This window comes from Artemia franciscana, chromosome 2, assembly GCF_032884065.1.
Source record: "Artemia franciscana chromosome 2, ASM3288406v1, whole genome shotgun sequence".
Lineage (NCBI taxonomy): Eukaryota > Metazoa > Arthropoda > Branchiopoda > Anostraca > Artemiidae > Artemia > Artemia franciscana.
The window spans coordinates 42,069,058-42,092,395 of NC_088864.1; the positions used below are offsets into that span (position 1 = coordinate 42,069,058).

Genomic DNA, 23,338 nt, shown 5'->3' on the forward strand with positions numbered 1-23,338 from the left:
TCGGTAACTTCTTGTAAAACTTTTTGCCATGCTTTTCTCTAATATTGACAGGAGGTCCAAGTCTTTCATAAATACTGATTTTTTCTGTAATTTGGCTATGCTTCTCTTGAATACTTACATGAGGTCCAAGTCGCTCATAAATACTCATTTTCTTTTCAATTTGCTTGGCAATTTGTCCATTCTTATCTCGAAGTCTTTCAAGCCTTTGTCTAAGGCTTTCGTACATGCTCAGTTCTTTCGGTTTGGCAATTTGGCCATCAGTCAATAATTTTCCTGCTGATAAATCTGCCTCTGATTTGCTTAGTTCTTGCTGATTCGGCGTTTCTTGGGTAGTAGCAATCTCAGCAGTATTCTTTGGTGTAAAACCTGTGCCATTTACCAAAGAGTACACAGTCTCTGCAAAAAGTTCACTTTTCATTCTCAATGTAAATATCTGTTTTGCTCGTCCTTCTTCGTTGTGGCTTCTAAATGTGTGGTCACCATTATAGGTTTTGAAGACTCTCTGCTTGAATATTTCATTTCGCATTCCCAACATAAATTCTTCAAATGTAATATTTCCCATATTCTGATCCTTTTCTATAAAGTACTCTTCAATGCTTTCTAAAAGGATAAATTCTTACAAGCTTTTTACGTGTCTACTGCTCTAAAGTTATTTAATAACTGATACAAATTACAAGTTCTCGTGGCACCGCCTACTTTTGAAATTGTTTCCAATTACTGCGCAATAAGCGAAAATTCCCCAGCCATAGCGGCTGGCTGTACAACCGAATGGATGTACAACCGAATCTCATTACGTCAGCAAATCCCTGGGGAATGTTTAGCCTGATTTTTAATTGTCATCTTTCAGAGTTGGAAAATTTTTATTCAAAGGGCTTCAAGTTTTCAATTTAATATCATCATATGCGTTTCAAAAATAATATTTGATTTTTATCAATGTAAGACATTTATGGGCTTTTAAGCTTGTAGACTTCAAATCTGAGATTACAATTTTTTTAATATAACAGTAAAATATAAAAATGTACTGAGTAGATTTTTCACAAAAATTGTTTTATTATCATTGAAGTAAGTTTTTCAAGATTTCTTAGGCTATTGATTGTAAATGTGATAACAAATTTTGAAATTTAAAAGTCAAAATTTGCTACTGCTTTTTTGATCATTACCGAATAATAAAAGAAATTCGGTAATGATGTTTTTCTAGCAACGATTTCTACTAAGCTTCCAACTTTCGGTTTTCTTTTTTAAGGTTTTTGAATTGTTGTAATCCCTTGTTAAAGTATATGCAAATAATTTTGCAATTACCAGTTTTTGCTCTTTACGCAATTTAATGTCTGTTCATACTAAAGTCTATTTATTATTTATTATTTTATTTTCTTTATTTCCCTAAAAAAATGAGGAGTACGCTACAATATAATATAAAGAAAAAACAAATGATAACACTTACAATCAAAACCTATCAAATATTGATCAAACACTTAAAAAAAAGATACAAAACCCTTGCTAAATAGTTTAGCCTATAAATCACGAAGAGCCAGAACTGTTACTAAAAAACGGAAATAAATTCAAATTCAAATAAATATTCAAAGATATTTGATTATTACTGCAAGTCCGATTTCTACTAAGTTTAAAACTTTTTGTTTTCTTTCTTAAGGTTTTTGATTTGTTGTAATCCCTTGCCAAATATATGCAAATATTTTTGCAATTACCAGTTTTTTGCTCTTTAAGCAATTTAATGTAAGCTTTTCCGTGAATAAAAATCTTCAATTTTTGCAAATAATGATAAATTCACTCTTTTGGTTGGGAGGGGGGGGGAATGATATAATTCATTAGACTTTTGGTTTTATTTTTCAAGGTTTTTGAATTATTGTAATCCATTGTCAAAATATGTGCAGATATTTTTGCAATTTTCTTTTCTAAAGTTTTAAAAAAGACCCCGGCACCAAATATTTTCTCAATTACCAGCCGCCGGGCCCTGGCACTCGGTACGTGACAGGCTTTTATATATGGATTTTCATTGTCGCTCTCATTTTCAACGATATTTTTATTATTAAAGCAAGTTCGATTTCTTCCAACGATATCTACTAAGCTTCAAAATGTTCATTTTCTTTTTTAAGGTTTTTATGGCACTTGGTATTAACCAAGTGACATAACGCGATCGCAAATTCTGTCGGTCAGTCTGTCCCGGTTTTACTACTTTAGGCACCTCCATGTAAGCTAGGACGATGAAATTTGGCAGGCGTATCAGGAACCAGACCAGATTAAATTCGAAATTGTCGTCTCCCCGATTTGATGGGGGAGTTAGGGGGTGGGATTCAGTGCTTTGGCGAGTTTGGTGCTTCTAGACGTGCTAGGACGATGAAAATTGGTAGGTGTGTCAGGGAGCTGCACAAATTGACTTGATAAAGTCGTTTTCCCTGATTCGACCATCTGGGGGCTGATGGGAGAGCAAAAATTAAAAAAATTGAGGTATTTTCAACTTACGAGTGGGAGCTCTCATTTCAAATCCCGACCATATCTGTTGAGATTGGGGGGAGTTGGAGGGGAAAACCGGAAATCTTGGAAAACGCTTATAAACGTTTTAGATTCGTGATTGACGTAACCGGACTGGGTCCGCTCTCTTTGGGGGAGTTAGGGGGTGGGATTCAGTGCTTTGGCGAGTTTGGTGCTTCTAGACGTGCTAGGACGATGAAAATTGTTAGGTGTGTCAGGGAGCTGCACAAATTGACTTGATAAAGTCGTTTTCCCTGATTCGACCATCTGGGGGCTGATGGGAGAGCAAAAATTAGAAAAAATTGAGGTATTTTTAACTTACGAGTGGGTGATCGGATCTTAATGAATTTCGACATTTAGAAGGACCTCATGACTCTGATTTTTCCTTTTAAAGCAATTTATTGATTCTTAAAATTTTGCTAGAGCTCATGCCATATGAGCTTTTGGTTCTTGGCTCTGCCGACCTCGTCACAAGTGCCATATGAGCTCTTATCTCTTGTTAAATTCTTGTAATCCCTTGTTAAAATATATACAAATATTTTCGCAATTACCAGTCGCCTGGCCCCGGCTCTCGGTACGCAACAGGCTTTTATAAATGGATTCCCATTGTCGCTCTTATTTTCAAAGATATTTTTATTATTAAAGCAAGTCCAATTTCTTCCATTGATGTCTACTAAGCTTCAAACTCTTCGTTTTCCCTTGTTAAAATATATTCAAATATTTCCGCAGTTACCAGTCGCCGGGCCCCAGCACTCGGTACGCGACAGGCTTTTATATGTGGATTCTCATTGTCGCTTTTCCTTTAACCACAGACAATTTGCTGTCTTTTCACACTGTTTCTTTTAAAGATATTTGTTTATTAAAGCATGTCCGATTTCTAAGGACGATATCTACTAAGCTTCAAACTTTTGTTTTTTTAAGGTTTTTGAATTTTTAAGGTTTTGTAATCCCTTGTTAAATTACATACAAATATTTTTGCAATTACCAGTTTTTTGCTCTTTACTAATTTAATGTCTTCTCATACTGCACCTATTCAAAAATATTTTATTATCACAGCAAGTCTAATTTCTAACAACAATTTCTACTAAGCTTCAAAGTTTTTATTTTCTTTTTATGGTTTTGGAATTGTTGTAATCCCTTGTTAAAATATATACAAATATTTTTGCAATTACAAGTTTTTTGTTCTTTCCGCAATTTAGTGTCTTTTCATGCTGGCAATGTTCAAAGATATTTGATTATTGAAGCTAATTTTTTTAAAATTAAGGCTCTTAACGAATTTTCTAGGACTTCTGACCTGTCTAGATCATTTTTTTATGCGAGAATATCCCAAGATATTAATTTTGCCGATAATTTTAAAACACAATTTTTTTTTTAGGGAAGTAAAGAGCGACGTTGAAACTTAAAACGAACCAAAATTATTGTCTATCTAACATATATAAATAAAACTAGTATAAATAAACCAACTAGTTGTATTTCCCTATGGTTGTAGGATTGTAGAAAACTAGCGCTTTACTCAAGACACAAAAACCAAGTATAAGAAACAAGAATGTTGATTTCAAACAGTTCGTGGTAACGAACTGTAGTAAGGAGCGACCCGGCTCAATAGTAACCAAAACTCTAAAAAATTGAATTTTGATATCAATAGCTACATCAAAAGCATCGCATTTTAATGCTGATTTTAAATATATAAGTTTCATCAAGTTTAGTCTTACCCATCAAAAGTTACGAGCCTGAGAAAATTTGCATTATTTAAGAAAATAGGGGGAAACACCCCCTAAAAGTCATAGAATCTTAACGAAAATCACACCATCAGATTCAGCGTATCAGAGAACCCAATTGTAGAAGTTTCAAGCTCCTATCTACAAAGATGTGGAATTTTGTATTATCTTGCCAGAAGGCAGATCACGGATGTGTGTTTATTTGTTTTGTTTTCCCAGGGGTGATCGTATCGACCCAGTGGTCCTAGGATGTTGCGGGAGGGCTCATTCTAACGGATATGATAAGTTCTAGTGCCCTTTTTAAGTGACCAAAAAGATTGGAGGTCACCTAGTCCCCCTCCCACGCTAATTATTTTCCCAAAGTCAACGGATCAAAATTCTGAGATAGCCATTTTATTCAACGTAGTCGAAAAACCTTATAACTATGTCTTTGGGAACGACTTACTCCCCACAGTCCCCGTGGGAGGGGCTACAAGTTACAAACTTTGACCAGTGCTTACATATAGTAATGGTTATTGGGAAGTGTACAGACGTTTTCAGGGGAATTTTTTGGTTGGGGGAGGGGTTGAGAAGAGGGGGATATGCCGGGGGAACTTTCCATCGAGGAATTTGTCTTGGGGGAAGAAAATTTCCATGAAGGGAGCGCAGGATTTTCTGGCATAAAAAAAACAATGAAAAAATAAATATGAAAAAGTTTTTTCAGCTGGAAGTAAGGAGCAGCATTAAAACTTAAAACGAACAGAAATTATTACGCATATAAGGGACTCGCCTCATCATAATACCTCGCTCTTTACGCTAAAGTATTTTTAGTGATTTCAACTATTTATTCTACGGCTTTTGTGATTCTGGGTCATTCTTAATGAATTGGGACTAAATTTAAGCTTTATTGTAAAGAGCGAGGTACTGATGAGGGGTGCACCCCCTCATATATGTAATAAAAACATGAGAATAGAAAAATTCGTTACGTAAGCTAATTTATAAGTTATGTGTATCTTTTACTAATAAAAACATTCGTAAGAAATTAAAAGTTCTAGTTGCTTTTTTAAGTAACCAAAAAATCGGAGGGCAACTAGACTTCCTCCCCCGCTCCTTTTTCTCATAATTATTCGATCAAAACTATGAGAAAGCATTTAGCCAAAAAAAAAAAAAAAAAATGCAAATTTCGTTTTAATTATTTCTCTGCGGAGAGCCAAAATCAAAACATGCATTGATTCAAAAACGTTCAGAAATTAAATAAAAAAAGTTTTTTTAACTGAAAGTAAGGAGCGACATTAAAACTTAAAACGAACAGAAATTACTTCGTATATGAAAGGGGCTGCTTCCTCATCAACGCCCCGCTCTTTATGCTAAAGTTTTTACTGTTTTAAAAAGAAGAGTTGAGAGAGAGTCATTGTTTAATAATATATTGTTTATTGTTTAAATAAAATTAATCTTTACCCATTTATAATTTAAATTTAATGTAGAAGCAATACTACAATTATCTTTTTATTTTTTCTGGGGGGGGGAGCAACCTCTTCATATACGGAATGATTTCCATTCATTTTAAGTTTTTAAAATCACTCCTTACTTTCAGTTGAAAAAACTTTGGTACTACCTTGTTATATAGAACGCACGCGAGAAATTGTATCGCGAACATGAGACTATAGCCGGTTTTCATGGTCTTTATACCAGACAATTAGCTTCGGCTCGGTGGGAAAATACATTATAGCTATATTTTAATTAAATATTTAGTTGGTATTTTGGTTAGGTTATGTTAGGTTAGAATAAGTTTGTTTAGGTTATGTATTTAACATATGCTCTGCTTTTCCCCCTAATGGGGAAATATATAGCCCAAATTTGTTTTTATATTATTATATTTTTATCTTACTTAGGTACATTTCATTATGATTAACAATTCAATTCTCACGTGTGTTCTATATAACAAGGAAGCACTGAAACTGTTTTTACTCAATTTCTGGTCGTTTTTCAAATAATGCGTAGGAATCCATTCTACAGAAAATGGTTTAAACGATTTTTGAAGGTGGTCAACCTAGACAGTTAGGAAAGAGAAACTATTTTTCTAAAGAGATTTTTAAGGTTTTCAAAACCTAAGGAAAATGTCGGTATCTCTTAATTATTTTACTAATCATCTCCCCTTCCTCCCTGATGCTTTAGACCAAAATACTTTAGACACACAGGTTGGAATAGCAATACACAAAAAATGTTGGAAAGTAACCTGACAACTAGAAAAATATCACGGAAAAAAAATGCAAATATGTTTTTTGTGCTATGATCTCCATATACATTGCAAATAGTTTTAACATGTCTATCAAATAGTATAAAAAGTAAATAGTATGAATAAATAAGTATAATAATAAGTAATCCTACTTTGAAGATCCAACTTTGAGTGGTTCCAGAATCATATGCCTACACTTCTCCAACCCCAAAGTGGGAAGGGTTTGTGGCCCGGGGCGTATTTTGTTCCAAAGATCGTCTATGGAACATTTCATAAATCACAAAAAAAAAATCATAGAAATATTGAATTAGCAGAAAAATAATCATATATAAGAAAAAAAACATAATAGGAAAAAATAATACCCGATTAAGGATTTGATCCCTTATCATTCTGATTCAAAGTTTAACGCGCTGGTAACGGCGGCTGATGATCGAATTACAATATATGGGCTAATATAGGATCATAATTGTGGAACGACACTTATGCATTATACCGCTAGCGCTCAAGTTCTTCGTCCATTGACGCACTGTGAAGCCGGTTTCTTTCGTTAGTTTCTTTCAGCTTAGCGTGAGACAAGACAACAAAAAAGGGACAGAATTGGCTGGAAACATAATTTGGGCTAAATATTTACACATTAGAGAAGGGGGGGGGTAAAGAATTTGGAAAGTGTGAAGTTAGAAAATAATTCTTGCTTCATAATATGCAGAATAATTGTACCTAAAACATTTTACATGCAGACCTGCTATACTTTACTCCCATCCCCCCTAATGTAAAATATATATTTGAAATTTGTTTCTTAAGCATTATATTTTCATCATACTTAGGTATATTTATATACCTAATGTAGGGACATATAGGGACTATGGAGGGATGTGTCGTCACCAAAAGCATAGTTATTGGACCTTATTCAGAAAATACATTTGTAATTGGCTATTATGAAACATAGAGTTAATTCAAATTTCTATTATAAAGAGTGAGAGCATTAAACTATATTTGGTGCAGCTGAGGGGAGAAGGTACAGCAAGGAATAGTCATTTGAAATTCCAAGATTCAATTATTTGTTATTCTATCAATTTTGTCCTCTTAAGAACATTCGATACCTTAAAAATCATTTTGCGAGCCTCAATGTCGGCTAGCTGTGTGAAAGAGTTCATAGTGAATTCTACCAACGGACTAATGAGACTTACTAAGGGGGTGGGAGGGGAAGTATACAGGAGGGACTCTGGTAAATCTCCAGTCAAGGGTGTTGGACCATAATTTTTATAATGGTACCGTTTTATACTTCCAAGCTTTTCCAATTAAGAAGTGGCAGCAAAAGTGCCATTTTTAGTGCTATATGGCGCTTACGGATGATAGAACTGATAGAAAGTGCGTAGACATGAGCAATAGCTTTCAAATGAGCCATTGAAAATTTCTAAGCAGTTTTGGTAGCCCACTTTTCCTAGCTTTTCCACCAGAGACATGACACCAAAAGTGCCATCTTTAGTGCCATTTGGCACTTGCTGATGGAGGAATTAATGGGAAAATGTAGACACGAAAAACAGCTTTTATACGAGCTGTTGAACATCTGTCTACGATGTCTTGGTTGCCCGCTAGCCCCGCCTCTTAAGAAATGGCACAAAAGTGCCATTTTTAGTGCCATATGGCACTTGCAGATGATGGAATTTATAAAAAGCCCGTAAATATGAAAATAGATTTTAAATGAGCCATAAAAAATCTCTCTATGATTTCCTGGTAAGCCGCTAGCCCTGAAAAAAAAGAAAGAAAGAAAAAAAAAACAAAAAAACGGGAGACGAATCAGTGCCACCCATGGAAAAAAGTGACTTTCCTTGTCGTTCGCGGTGGGAGGGGGGCTGTATTTTCTCTGTGCTAGGTTTTCGACTATGCTAATTCCAATGGTATACTTTTCATTTGTATCTGACTCCGTTTTCGAGGGGTTCCAGGCTTTTTTTGAAATCACCGTAAATTTCTTTTTGCAATAAACTTTTACTTTTAATACGAACCGAAATAATAGTTATCAAACAGTTCGCGGTAACGAACTGTAGTAAGGAGCGACCCGGCTCAATAGTAACCAAAACTCTAAAAATTGAATTTTGATATCAATAGCTACATCAAAAGAATCGCATTTTAATGCTGATTTTAAATATATAAGTTTCATCAAGTTTAGTCTTACCCATCAAAAGTTACGAGCCTGAGAAAATTTGCATTATTTAAGAAAATAGGGGGAAACACCCCTAAAAGTCGTAGAATCTTAACGAAAATGACACCATCAGATTCAGCGTATCAGAGAACCCTTCTGTAGAAGTTTCAAGCTCCTATCTACAAAAATGTGGAATTTTGTATTTTTTGCCAGAAGACAAATCACGGTTTTTTTTTTCCAGGGGTCATCGTATCGACCAAGTGGTCCTAGAATGTCGCAAGAGGGCTCATTCTAACGGAAATGAAAAGTTCTAGTGTCCTTTTTAAGTGACCAAAAAAATTGGAGGGCATCTAGGCCCCCTCCCACGCTCATTTTTTTTCCCAAAGTCAACGGATCAAAATTTTGAGATAGCCATTTTGTTCAGCATAGTCGAAAACCATAATAACTATGTCTTTGGGGATGACTTACTCCCCCACAATCCGTGGGGCAGGGGCTGCAAGTTACAAACTTTGACCAGTGTTTACATATAGTAATGGTTATTTGGAAGTGTACAGACGTTTTCAGGGGGGATTTTATTTTGTTTGGGGGTGGAGCTGAGGGGAGGGGGCTATGTTGGAGGATCTTTCCTTGGAGGAATCTGTCATGGGGGAAGAAAAATTCAATGAAAAGGGCGCAGGATTTTCTAGCATTACTATAAGAAAACAATGAAAAATAAACATGAAAACGTTTTTTCGAATGAAAGGAAGGAGTAGCATTGAAACTTAAAACGAACAGAGATTATTACGCACATGAGGGGTTCTAAAAATACTTTTGCATAAAGAGCGAGGTATTTAGGAGGAGATAAATACCTCGCTCTTTATGCTAAAGTATTTTTAGTAATTTCAACTATTTACTCTACGGCCTTTCTGATTCAGGGGTCATTCTTAAAGAATTGGGAGAAAACTTACGATTTAGTGTAAAGAGCGAGGTATTAACGAGGGTACAAACCCCCTCGTATACATAATAAAAATATAAGATTATGAAAGTTTGTTACGTAAGTTAATTTTAAGTTACGTACATTTTTTACTAAAAACATTCGTTAAAAACTAAAAGTTCTAGTTGCCTTTTTAAGTAACCGAAAAATTGGAGGGCAACTAGACCTCCTTCTCCACCCCTTATTTCTCAAAATCGTCTGATCAAAACTAAGAGAAAGCCATTTAGCCAAAAAAAGAATTAATATACAAATTTCATTTTAATAATTTATGTGCGGAGAGCCAAAACCAAACATGCACTAATTCAAAAACGTCCAGAAAAAAAGCTAATTTTTTAGCTGAAAGTAAGGAGCGATATTAAAACTTAAAACGAACAGAAATTACTCCGTATATGAAATGGGTTGTCCCCTCCGCAATCCCTCGCTCTTTACGCTAAAGTTTGACTCTTTGCCACAATTCTACTTTTTATAACAATTAAAAGCTTTAGCGTAAAGAGCGTGGGATTGCGGAGGGGACAACCCATTTCATATACGGAGTAATTTCTGTTCGTTTTAAGTTTTAATGTCGCTCCTTACTTTCAGCTAAAAAAATTAGTTTTTTTTATTTAATCATTCTTGAATCGGTGTCAGATGGCAATTTTTTCCACTTGGTAGTTTATCTCTAGACGCGTTTTTTTCACTTCTGGTTACTATGTGCTGTTGTTCGCTCTTTACTAGGTTGCAGCTACCGTTGCAACCAAGATGTCACAATAAGTCATAGATGGAAATACCTTGACGACATACTACGTATGGACAATATCCGACTACCCAATGCAGTGCTGACACTGAAGATGCAGACGCAGAAACGCCCTGTGACGAACATATCAAACTGATCTGCATATGCGCATGTCGATCCTTCATCAGTCGGAGAGTATTCTGGCTGCAGGAAACCATCGGAATGATTGGCAACTCCTTCCAGCTGCCCTTGGTGTCTATGGAGGTACAGGTGGATCTAAGGGTCTGAGATCTCAATGAATTGAAGCTATTGCAAGCGGGGAATCAAATTAAACCTTTAACAAACCGACTAGCAAGTGCTATAGATACTATGCAAGTTTCAAATGATGTGCATTTCGCTCTATCTCATGCTAATGAAGTAAAGGCGATTTAGCGGACAGATTCTCTTGGGCACTTACAGTTATGTTTCGTTTTTGTTTCTCTGATCCATTCCCCATACCTTTTACATAATAAGTGACGTGCCTATTAGGCACTGTTCTATATGACTATTATTGCAAAGCTTGCAAAAAAAGACCATGTTTACTAGGTTTATTTTGTAAAAGATGGTGATAAGAAACCGTTCTTCTATTGATTTATTAACCTTTTTTCTATGCTTGTTATTGAAAGGGAATACATATATTTGGCTTATTTTCTGTATTAAATTTGAATATGAGCGCGTTTATTGTATTTTCTTTTTATGCTTATTAAGAACAAGGTGCATTTGTATGTCTGCGCATTAATGAGGCAACTTGTCAAAATATTTTCAGTTTGGCAGTGGCAATACTTAGTTTCCCAAGCCGAATTGGAAGTTTATTATTCATTTTGTGTGTTCCAGATTTTACTTTTTGCCCTGTGTGTTTGCGGGTCTTGTCGTGCTAACGCCTTGTCAATGATAGAAGGAATTTTAGCCAAGAATCAAAGTAATATTTTTATTTTTAGTGGGCTAGTGGGTTTCTTTTCTTTTTAATTTTTCCTTTATTTGGCCTAAAAAAAGACGATAATATGCGTTGTACTTGTGAAAACAATATACATTTCTAGTGATTCTGTATTTTAAAGGGTATCATGTAGAAAAAAAGAGCTTCAAATTTTAGCCTGATTGTGCTTGCAATATTGTCTTTCCGCTTGGACTATCATGACTAAACACTTTGGTGCAGAATCCCCGAAAGAGTGTTAAAGATCCCCCTACGCTCTACGCAGTGAAATGACAAGGATACCTGACCAAATACTAAATTTAGACATTATCTGTCTTCATTTTCCACTAGTTCAAAATCACTTCGTGTTAAAAAAGAACCAAGAGTTTTCGGTGGCGTCCTCCATAGCTTTCTAAAAAGAAATTCTGAGAGGACATTGGGAGTCTTGTTTCTTAATTTTGCTAAATATGTACCTCCCGCTATGAATCCAGGAGGTGGGATGAGGGTTGACCCTTTCGGCTTGTGCATGGTTTGATTTTGCACCTTTATTACTTAAATTTATAAGAACTGCCGACTGCCAAGGTTAAGACCCTCCCCCCTCAGGCGTGGGTACAGTTTAATTTTTGTGTTTTTTTTCCTTAGATTTATGAAAAGCTCTTGAGCTAAAAAAAAGAAAAAAAGGAGTGATTGGAATACTAACCCCCTCCTCCCAAAATCCTGGGTTCGTCACTGGCTTTATCCATACGGCTTCTGATCCCCTAGATATATATTAGTCTGTGTAGAGACATATATTTAACTATAACAACTTTATTTCAAATGTGAATCTGTTACCCTAAAAACATATTTTTCAGATCCCAAAAGCGGTTCCAAAAATTTCTCTTCAATACACAGAGGAAATAGAAAATCTCCAGGATAAACTTGATGCCCTAATGGATATAGTTGATATTCAAAAACAAAGGGTATGTTTTGTTTAATCTCCTTGTTTGTGTCAATTGAATTTGGTTCTCTCAACTTCTCTAATGCTTCGCTTTTAGTATTCTCTTTCGGAAATTGTATACACGTCGCGAGTGTTTATCAAGAATGTTAAAGCTGAAGGCAAAAAGAAAAGTCTCGTCATCAGCACAAATATTACTTGGATTATTCATGTTTGTTTCTGACTGTTCATTAAAAAAATACAGCATAAAAACTGAAAGAAACGAAAAGTCAAGCAATTCGATGATAACCAAATTAACCATAATAATAACTGAAAGAGGCTAAAAAGGCAAGCTATTTAATAATAAACCTAGGGGGTAGCAACAAAACATATGTAAGCACAAATAAACAAGTGGAGGAAAGTAAAATGTTAGTTATTGTTACTTTTGTTCACTTTCAAACCAAACGGTAAGTAAAGTGTTACCCTTATGAATAGAAACCGGATATATAAAAGACAAATTTTAATCAAGATACATACATAAATAGAATCCGCTTCCAAAGCTAATTTCAAGTATGCAACTTCTATTGATTTTAAAGCTAATTCAAAGCTAATTTCAAGTATGCAACTTATATTGATTTTAAATATGGCCATCAAGAGCTATTGGAGTAAGACAATTTGTGTCATTTTAGAAAAAAAAGGGGAAAACTACTCCAAAGGGGGTGACAATCTCCAAAGGGAAATTATACATAATCAAGTTTAACTGTGCCAGAGAACTCTAGTGTGGCAATTTCAAGCTCTACCTGAAAAAAATACACATTTTTGCACAAAAAAAAAAAAAAAATGTTACTAACGGCTATTGAGCACAAATTCACGAAAACGTTATAGGGGTAAGGATTTTCTTCAATTTCTTTTAATTGAAGATACAAGGGAAGTATTTCTAAAAATATAAGGGGAGAATTTTGTTTTTTATCGTTTTTTTTTTCAATGAAAATCACCAAAACAAGGCATTTCTTAGAATCTAAGGGGAGGAGAAGGGATTGTTTCTGTCATCCCCCAATTTCCGCCTCTAACATTTGGTATTTTTAATGTAGATAATCTTATCAAATTAGTAGTCGTCTAGTGTCGGGAGAGGGCTCATTTGATTTGAACGACAATTTAAAGATCATGCCACTGCAGAGCGTAATTTCTGCTAATTTTTTTTTTTACCGGAAAACGACAATTTTTGCCTAAATAGGGGAAAAACACTATCGGTCGAAGATTCTTTGATCACCAGTAGTTTTAGCTGAATTGGAGTGCATTTTCAGGCCCACATTTCCAAACCATCATGTAAGGTCATCCAGATCCAAATGTAGGGCTTGGGAATTTTAAATCCCACTTTCCCTTAGACTCTTATTTGGAAAATATTTAACAAATTAATTAACTTCTTTTTAGTATTAAAGCCCCTATCATTAACAGAAAATGGTATTGCGTTGGGTTGTAGCCTCCATCATCTGTACAAAAGTACTACTTAATTGCGTTAAATAAATACCTAAAGAGAATGTTAGAAGGAGCATGAATTAAAGTTTTTTCAGATGAAAGTAAAGATCGACGTTGAAACTTCAACCTTCTACACTGAGATCTTACTCTCACCTCAAAGAAAGGTAAACCAGTATCCCGCTGTACTTTCTTCCACCCCGTTACTTTTCCCACAACACTCTGCAAACTGAATTATTTCGGTTTGAACATAGTATCGGGTGAATAGAAATTTTGTGAGCAGTTCCAAATGTATTGATTGATGCCATGCTTCTGGTCCACGTTAGGTCCTGGCGGGAATTGACGTGAGGTGGGCTCTTCTTCTTCTTGTTTTTGCGCCATGTTGCTCCGAGCTCTAAAAAAAGGGACAATTCTGCAATTACTAGACCATTTAGGAACCTATACTCGTGTCTTAATACTCGTATCAAGATTCCTCGTACCGGTAATAGTCTTCCAGTTACTTGTAAGATATACGTTTATGTTCTTAAAGAAGCTTGATAGGAGGTTGGCACTTCCTTTACTCGTACGCTGATGATATTATGGAGCTAAGTTGGACTACTGAGGGTACCTCAGAAGTCTTTTTCCTCTTAGCTGATGAATACCGTAATCTCAGCATAGAATTCATTTTAGAACAGTTAGAAGTTTTTTTTTTATTGCAGTCAAAATGAATCATCACAGGCTATATCCATTGATACCTCCATTACTAAGACTGTTGACCGTATCTCATAACTTGGCTTCCTTATCAGCACCTCTCTTCGCCACATCTGCAGTTTTCTGATTACTCACATTTTTTGACGAATATCCGTCTCCAATGCTACAATTGTTTCCAAGAAGTTTTGTTGCAATCGCTTTTACCTCTTCAGTCTTTATAACGTAGTTGTGGTGCCTCATATTCGGTATCCTGTTTCTTTCTGGAAGATTTTCACAAAAACCGATAAAGCAAAATCCGTTTCATCTTCTCCTGTTTCACCAAACATCTGCTCCACGTACCACAATGGACTTGCAACTCAAGATTGTTCTACAAATATTGCATAACCGACCCAGAAATCGTATTGTTAAAACTGATATAGAAAAAAAAGAAGAAAATTGTTGGCCACTCATAGTTTGGAATTCTTATCTGATTTATGTTCAATTTTTTTTCTTTTTATTGTCAATTTTTTCTTTTATTTTCTTTTTATTACTAAAATAAATTAATTTTAGACTAAAATTAATTAATATGGTCGTAATTGTTTAAAGTTTACGTTTTTTTCGTTGTCTGTTTTTTTTTTCACTTTTATCTTCCGGTTTTTCCAGCGCTTTTGTAGACGAGTTTTCAATTAAATTAACACATATAATCTGTTATTTGATGGGACTTTCCGTCCCCTCAACCCTCTCCCCCTTATGCCGCTGAAATTCCACTTGTTATGCCAATCGTTCAAGAATCTTGAATTTGGTCCACTATGACCACTTGATTCTAGATACTAAAAATATCATATTATAGAAAAATCACATTTTTTTTCGATACTAAAAACATCATGTCTAGATACTAAAGATATGTTAGCGGCATTTTTGCAAGGTTATATTTCTTTTGAAAATTTTTGGGGAAGGGGGCTAAAAATGAATACCAGACGCAAAAGCCTGAAAATTTAGAAAAAAAGGGAAGAGGCTATAGCTACTAGAGATATACAATTCTGTACAGAAAGAAAAGAAACGATTTTATCTCGGAAACAGTTGATTTGTATTTTTTTTTCTAATACTTGCCGTGGGATCAGGTCTTTTCAGTCGGCTATACACGTACTAGAGGTGTAAATACAATGATTCCCATTCAAGAATTCTTAATTTGAGACTATCATAGAGTACCCTGTATTATTGTGGCGGGTGTCAAGCACGTCCGTAAATGGTGCCTGGGGTGTATGTTGTAGTTAATTGGAAAACATTCCTGCAATTCAAAAGTATCACACTTTTTTTTTATCAGTACTAGTGAAAGCTATAAAATGCGTTTTGTCACTGGAAAGTCACTAAAATGTTTTTTTTTTTTTTTAAGAAAAAAGAATAAGAAAAAATATCGTGACAGAGCTATATTGGTTTCCCAGCATTAAACGTCACCCCACATAACTGGTCCTACCCTTCATTACTGATGGAGGAAAAGGACATTGGGGGAAAAATTGTATGAACAGCTGATATTCCTACGATAAATTTTTAGTCGAGTTTTCTGCATCTAGTATTTTTTTTCTTCAGATTGCAATGCTTGGGAGCCCAAAGAAGAAAAGAAGAGAAGAGGTAATACACCAAGATAAAGTAAAGATGGCGCAATCAATGGAAGATATAGGTCTTTCTGAAATGGACACAGATGATCAACTTACGAATTCAATGGAAAAAATGCAATTTCATCTAAATACAGTCAATACTATTCTTCAAAGTGAAGTGCCTCTGATTTCTTTGTCAGCTAGTTTCAACGCAATCCTATCTGAGTATAAGGTAAAGTTTTACGGAAATCCGTTGCACACTGTCTTACTAATAGTCCAGCAACTTTAATTTCGTCATCAAGTTCCATGTATTTGTACATTTTACGTGTAAAATGGCTGGCTATTCAGATTAAAACCTATTCAAAGGACAATGTGACGAGAAAACGAGAAAAACGCTATGTATAGAACTATAAATATATGCCATAATGAACTTTACATATTATAATTAAATAGAAAACAAATTTTTTCAACTGAAAGTAAGGAGCACCATTAAAACTTAAAAAGTAATTATTACGTATATGGGGGGTTCGCCCCTCGTCAATACCTCGCTCTTTACGCTAAAGTTCGAATTTTGTCCATTTCTTAAAGAATGACCTCTGAATCACAAAGGCCCTTTAATTAGAATAAATAGCACTTCTGAAAGTACTAAAAAAACTTTATCGTAAAAAGCGAGGTATTAACGAGGGAGCAAGCCCCCTCATATACCTAATAATTCCTTTTAGTTTTAAGTTTTAATGTTGCTCCTTACTTTCAGTTGAATAAAACTTTTTTTTTTAATTTAATATCTGATCGTTTTTAAATAATGCTGGGAAATCCGGCGCCCCCTTCATGGAAAATCCTCTTCCCCCATGAAAAATTCCTCCATGAAAAGATCCTCCCACGTAACCCTCTCCCTACGTAACATTCTATCCGGGATCTTCCTTCTGGCAAAAAATACAAAATTCCACATTTTTGCAGATAGGAGCTTGATTCCTCTGCAGTACGGATCTTTGATACAGTAGTGTTCCGTTAGAATGAGCCCTCTCAAGACATTCTAGGACTACTGGGTCGATACGATGACCCCTGGGAAAAAAAAAAAAAAACAAATAAAGACGCATCCGTGATCTGTTTTCTGGCAAAAAAAATTACAAAATTCCACATATTTGTAGATAGGAGCTTGAAAATTCTGTAGTAGGGATATCCGATACGCTGAATCTGACGGTGTGATTTCTTTAAAACTCTTATGACTCTTAGGGGGTTTTCCCCTATTTTCTAAAATAAGCAAATTTCCTCAGGCTCGCAACTTTTGATGGATAAGACTAAACTTGATGAAACATATATTTAAAATCAGTATAAAAATACAATTCTTTTGATGTTTTTTGGTATTGTTGATCGAAATACCATTTTTTAGAGTTTCGGTTACTATTGAGCCGGTTTGCTCCTTACTATAGTTCATATTTGTTTTTTTGTTTTTTGATTGTTTTTTTCCCAAGGGTGATCATATCGACCCAGTGGTCCTAGAATGTCGCGAGAGGTATCATTCTAACGGAAATTAAAAGTTCTAGAGCCCTTTTTAAGTGACCAAAAATTAGAAGGCCCGTAGGCCCCCTCCCACTCTCATTTTTCCCCAAAGTCACCGGATCAAATTTTGAGATAGACATTTTGTTCAGCATAGTCGAAAAACCTAATAATCATGTCTTTCGGGACGACTTAATCCGCCACAGTCCCCGGGGAGGGCTGCAAGTTACAAACTTTGATCATTATATACATGTAGTAATGGTTATTGGGAAGTGTATTGACGTTTTCAGTGGGACTTTTTTTGTTGGGAGTGGGTGGGTCGGGGAGGGAGTTACGTGGGAGGATCTTTCCATTGAGTTATTTATCATGAGGGAAGAGAATTTCCATGAAGGGGGCTATGCCAGGATTTCCTACCATTATTAAAAAAAAAAATGAGAGAATTAATAAAAAAAGTTTTTTCAGCTGAAAGTTAGGAGCAGCATTAAAATGAACAGAAACTATTACGTATATAAGGGCGTCCGTCTCCTCCACAATACCTCGCTCTTTACGCTAAAGTATTTTTAGTAATTTCTACTATTTATTCTATGGCCTTTGTGATTCAGGGATCATTCTTAAAGAATCGGGACGAAATTCAAGCTTTAGTGTAAAGATTGAGGTATTGACGAGGGGGCGAACACCCTCATTTACGTAATAAAAATTCAAATAAGGAAGTTCGTTATATAAGTTAATTCATAAGTTGCGTATATTTATTACTCATAAAAACTTTCGGAAAAAAAATGAAAGTTCTAGTTGCCTTTTTAAGTAACCAAAAATTGGAGGGCAACTAGGCCTCCTCCCCCACCCCCTTTTTTTCAAAATCGTCTGGCCAAACTGTGAGAAAGCCATTTAGTTAAAAAAAAAAAAAAAAAAAGCAAATTTTGTTGTATTTATTCATGTGCGGTAAGCCAAAATCAAAACATACACTAATTAAAAAAATTTCAGAAATTAAAAAAAAAGACTAGTTTTTTAACTGCAAATAAGGAGCGGTATTAATACTATCTTTCACCTATTTTTAAATTAGAATGCAGATCAGTTATAATGCTACCTATCCTTCATTGTTGACTCTACTTGCAGATTATTATTGATACTATATTCATTATTATATTCTCTAAGGCCAACCTGACTTTCATACATAATGATGATAGAAGGTAATAAGCTTACCTAAGCTATGGATGTCAGGTGATTGTTTTTTCTTCTAACGATAATTTCGACAGGACCTGTGCCTGTCGTCATCAGGTTAATTCAAATTTCTTGCCAGAAAGTAAAATCACTAAATAAATAAAACTAAAAACACTGAACAACACTAATGATGAGCCGAACCTGGAGTTATTGTTGTGCCATGGCCCGAATTTTGGTAGAGGCGTTGATGGCTGCTGTCCTAGTGGATCTTAAAGAGGTTGGGCCTTTAGGAAAGGGGTGGATTTTTTTGTGAGTTTTCAATTTATGGGTGATTGGTTCCCAAATTTCGCTAATATGAAACTCACCATTGTCTTTATTGATGGCTGGTTTATTTTTAGCAATTTCCAAAGCTTCTCTGATTTTCTGCTTTAAGAGTTGTGGGACAATAGCAATAAGTTGGGCTTGATCAAACTTAATGGAGTGGGAAGGGTTTTCAAAGATATGATGAGCCAATGCAGAGAAATTATCTTCCTCCTTTAGCTTTGTCTTTTTAAGGCAGGCATCAATGGAATCAGCATGTTCTTTTAATCGGTGATGTAGAGGTCTCATGGTACGACCTATATAGGTATCACCACAACTGCAAGGAATCTCATATACCCCTGGTGGATCTGAATTAATCTTATCCTTGCCTTTGTTCAAGAAGGAGGAAATAGTCCTTCCAGAGGGAAAAAACACCTTAAAGCCAAGTTTAGTGAGTTGGGAGCTTAAAATGTCAGTAATGCCCTTGATATAAGGTAATGACAAGAAGGGTTTATCATCTTCAATCTTAGGAGCGAAATTCTTGGTAATTCCACTCATCTTTCTCCTGAAAATAACCTTGTCAATGACTTTTTGGGGGTATCCGTTACCTATCAGAACATCTCTTATATAATCAAGTTCAGCCTTCAGCTCAAAATCAGAGGAGCACACCAGAAATGCTCTATTAAAAGAACATGCTGATTCCATTGACGCCTGCCTTAAAAAGACAAAGCTAAAGGAGGAAGATAATTTCTCTGCATTGGCCCATCATATCTTTGAAAACCCTTCCCACTCCATTAAGTTTGATCAAGCCCAACTTATTGGTATTGTCCCACAACTCTTAAAGCAGAAAATCAGAGAAGCTTTGGAAATTGCTAAAAATAAACCAGCCATCAATAAAGACAATGGTGAGTTTCATATTAGCGAAATTTGGGAACCAATCACCCATAAATTGAAAACTCACAAAAAACTCCACCCCTTTCCTAAAGGCCCAACCTCTTTAAGATCCACTAGGACAGCAGCCATCAACGCCTCTACCAAAATTCGGGCCATGGCACAACAATAACTCCAGGTTCGGCTCATCATTAGTGTTGTTCAGTGTTTTTAGTTTTATTTATTTAGTGATTTTACTTTCTGGCAAGAAATTTGAATTAACCTGATGATGACAGGCACATGTCCTGTCGAAATTATCGTTAGAAGAAAAAACAATCACCTGACATCCATAGCTTAGGTAAGCTTATTACCTTCTATCATCACTATATTCATTTACTATATTCATATGTTATGGTGAGAAAAATGTCATATTGTCTGTTGTCTCTCAAAAATGAGCAGCTAAAATTGCAACATATCGGTACTCATTAGGATGACAGTTTAATATGATTTTCAAATTTGTCCCATTGTTCCTTCAAAAACTGACTAGAGCTATTTCAATGTGAATATGGATCAGTTAATATAGAAGAAATAATCATAACTGAATTAACCTGTGTATATTTTCAGTAACTTATCCTTTCTGGATGATTTTACTAACAGTAAAATAGTCAAATCTAACAAAAATCGGCCTGCTTATTTAACCGGTCATGACTAGACTAAAAAACTGGTCAAAGCTGTTTCATTTGGAATACGGATCAGTTAGTACAGGGGAAATAATCGTATTGGATTGAACTATATATTTTCAGTAATTTGTTCTTCCTGGGTGATTTTACTTACAGCTCGAAAAGTACTCAGTCATTCATTTAGTGCGCCTTCATTGGGCCAATACTATTCATATGTTATGACGAGAGAAATAATATTTCGGCTTCGTTCAAAATGAGAAATAAATTTTGCTATGTATTGGTACTAATTTGGGTGAAGATTTAAAATAACTTTCAGATTTATCAATTTTTGTAAGATATATCCTAGTGCTCTATAAAAAAAGAAAAGACAAGCTACTGAATGCTTTTACCTTACAGAAGATTTAAAGAATTTCAAATTTTGGAAAAATTATGGAATCTTTAAATTTACTAAAATATTCATTATTCTCAACACTAATTGTAATGGTTGTTTTTCGCATACACTTAGTGCTTCCTTGTTGACGGATATAAATTTGAACTTCCTGTTAATAATATAACTCTCAAATTTATTCATATCTGTAAAATTTTCCGAATTTTCCATCAAAAAAGTAAGCAAAGCTAATTAGTACTAATGTTTTAGATTTTATGTTTAATGTTTTAGATTACTAATGTTTTGAAGATTTACGAAATCTTCAACTGTTGAAAGAATAGCAAAATCTTTGAATCCACGAAATATATATTAGTTTCAAAAACTAATTGTTCTTATGCATTCACTTTGTATATCTTTGGTAACGAGCATAAAGTTGAACGGAGGATTTAAAACAGTACATTTTTATTCTGGAATTAATTTAAGCTTATATGACGAACCTTCTGTGAACTTTTTTAGGGCTAAAAGCCGCCAGGCAATTTTACAGGACATTGTAGTCCTAAAATACGCGCAAGAAGCTTCATTATCTGTGGCCAGTTCCTTAATTAAACAAAAGTGTTTAACTTTTTCAAATGGGCATAACTTGTCTGGGCATAAATCAAATGTGAAGCCTCAAATCCCAAAAGAGGACCAATGTTTCGAATTACTTGATTTTACGTTAAATATTTCTTCTACGGGACACAATTTAGGCACACGTACAAGCTTTGGTCATTTATTTTTGATTTGTTGATTGTTTGTTAGTACACATAACGGGGGAAGGTCATACCTATTTTCTTCAGGTAGGAGAGTGGAGGGAGACTAGCTCGGTTAAAATCAGAACTTTGAGATCCTTCCTTCCAACTCTTCCCGTCGCAGATCTGTTGCATCCCCCCATATGCCAGTATGGTTTTAAGATTTATGTTATTTGATGCGAAGCCAGCTTTATGTTTTAGCTGATTTTTATACATAGGCAAATCGAATTTATTTAGATGGCCAATGCTACGATTTGTCGATTAGTTGGGATTCGAGGTTTTCTTCACCAATACCAAAGGTCTTCAGGCAATAGATAAAAGTGATTTTTATTGAATTAATTAAAATCGTTTGTCAGAACCCTTTGGTATCAGAAAGGACTAGATTATGTCCCTTGGATCTCTGCCTGTTTAGCAATCTATTTAAGCTTGATTTACTCCATAATTTAGTATTTCTGAATTATTCCGAAATCTTTTCGACTGAGAGTTTGATTTTTTCCTGCAGAATATTTTTGAAAAAACTGGTACATTCCAAGACGATTTGGACCTGGTCTATGACAAATCTAATCGACGTGATACATTCCATAGTCTCCTTCAATCATGGGAGGATTCTCACGTGAAATTAGCGGATAGAATAAAAGGTTTAGAAGAAAGTTTGAGTACAGCGAAGTGCATTTTTGATGATTGTCAATCGTTAATGAATTGGGTTCAAGAAGTTGAAGGCTTTTTAAAAGCGGAAGATATCGCCTATGGAGATATTGAGGCGTTAGCTGCTCAGCTGGAACAGTGCAACGTAAGTTTTGTATTTTTTGTTTTTATTTTTTTTTATTTTTATCTGTTCCCAAGTGATTTTTCCATTTTTCTGAATGTTAAAACGGATTAAAGCCCCAAGTTTTCAAAAAATACTCGGAGATTAGAGAACGAGTTAGTTGGAACTATGTCTACCGTTTTACAGACGCTTCTTTGAGTGTCAGCAAAGTAGTGGTAAGCTAGGGGGTGCAAAAAAAAGAAAGAAAAAAGAATTTTGAAAAGTTTAGGTTATATTTGTTGGTTCCAATTACCAGATCATCAAAAAAGAAAGAGAGACATAATTTGGGAGTGAAACACATTAGGAGAACGCAGATCAAGTTTTTCTGTTGAAAAACTGCTTTTTCCTGTATCAAGCAAAAGAAGATCTGAATTTTGTAATAACTTGTCAAAATTTCTTTTCGGCAAAATTTGGGTATTTTACGCTAGTTTTTTCGTATTGTTTAGAAATTTTAAGCGCATTTTTGTATGCTTAATCCAAAATTCCGCTGTTAAGAGAAGAACGGTATGATTTTGGGGAGGGGAACGGAAGTAGTGATCAAATTTTCACTCTTAGATTAATTATTGAGAAGTGCATGAGTCATCAAATCCCTTTAATGCTCAGTTTAATAGAATATGAGCAAGTGTTAGATTCAGCTGATAGAAAAGCCTTATCGAAGGGCTTATCCTTGTATGGTATACCATATAAATCAAGCTGTAGTAAGGAGCGAACCCGGCTCAATAGTAACCAAGACTCTAAAAAATTGTAGTTTGATATCAATAGCTACATCAAAAGAATCGCATTTTAATGCGGATTTTAAATATATAAGTTTCATCAAGTTTAGTCTTACCCATCAAAAGTTACGAGCCTGAGAAAATTTGCCTTATTTAGGAAAATAGAGGGAAACACCCCTAAAAGTCGTAGGATCTTAACGAAAATGACACCATCAGATTCAGCGTATCAGAGAACCCTACTGTAGAGGTTTCAAGCTCCTATCTGTAAAAATGTGGAATTTTGCATTTTTTGCCAGAAGAAAGATCACGGGTATGT

The 23,338-nt window shown here is 35.0% G+C and overlaps 1 protein-coding gene across 4 annotated transcripts in view; it reads left to right on the top strand.

Annotated features, from left to right (window-relative positions):
• The window catches only part of LOC136041926 (utrophin-like), a 427,919-nt gene that overhangs the window by 50,747 nt on the left and 353,834 nt on the right, over window positions 1-23,338 (top strand). For 3 of the 4 annotated variants that reach the window (XM_065726724.1, XM_065726734.1, XM_065726743.1), the window contains 3 exons: window positions 12,046-12,153; window positions 15,837-16,076; window positions 22,007-22,294. In XM_065726724.1, coding sequence (XP_065582796.1) covers window positions 12,046-12,153; window positions 15,837-16,076; window positions 22,007-22,294 — 636 coding nt within the window. Of the gene's footprint in view, window positions 1-11,184; window positions 11,204-12,045; window positions 12,154-15,836; window positions 16,077-22,006; window positions 22,295-23,338 lie in introns of those variants that run through there. The other variant, XM_065726751.1, reaches the window with a different exon arrangement.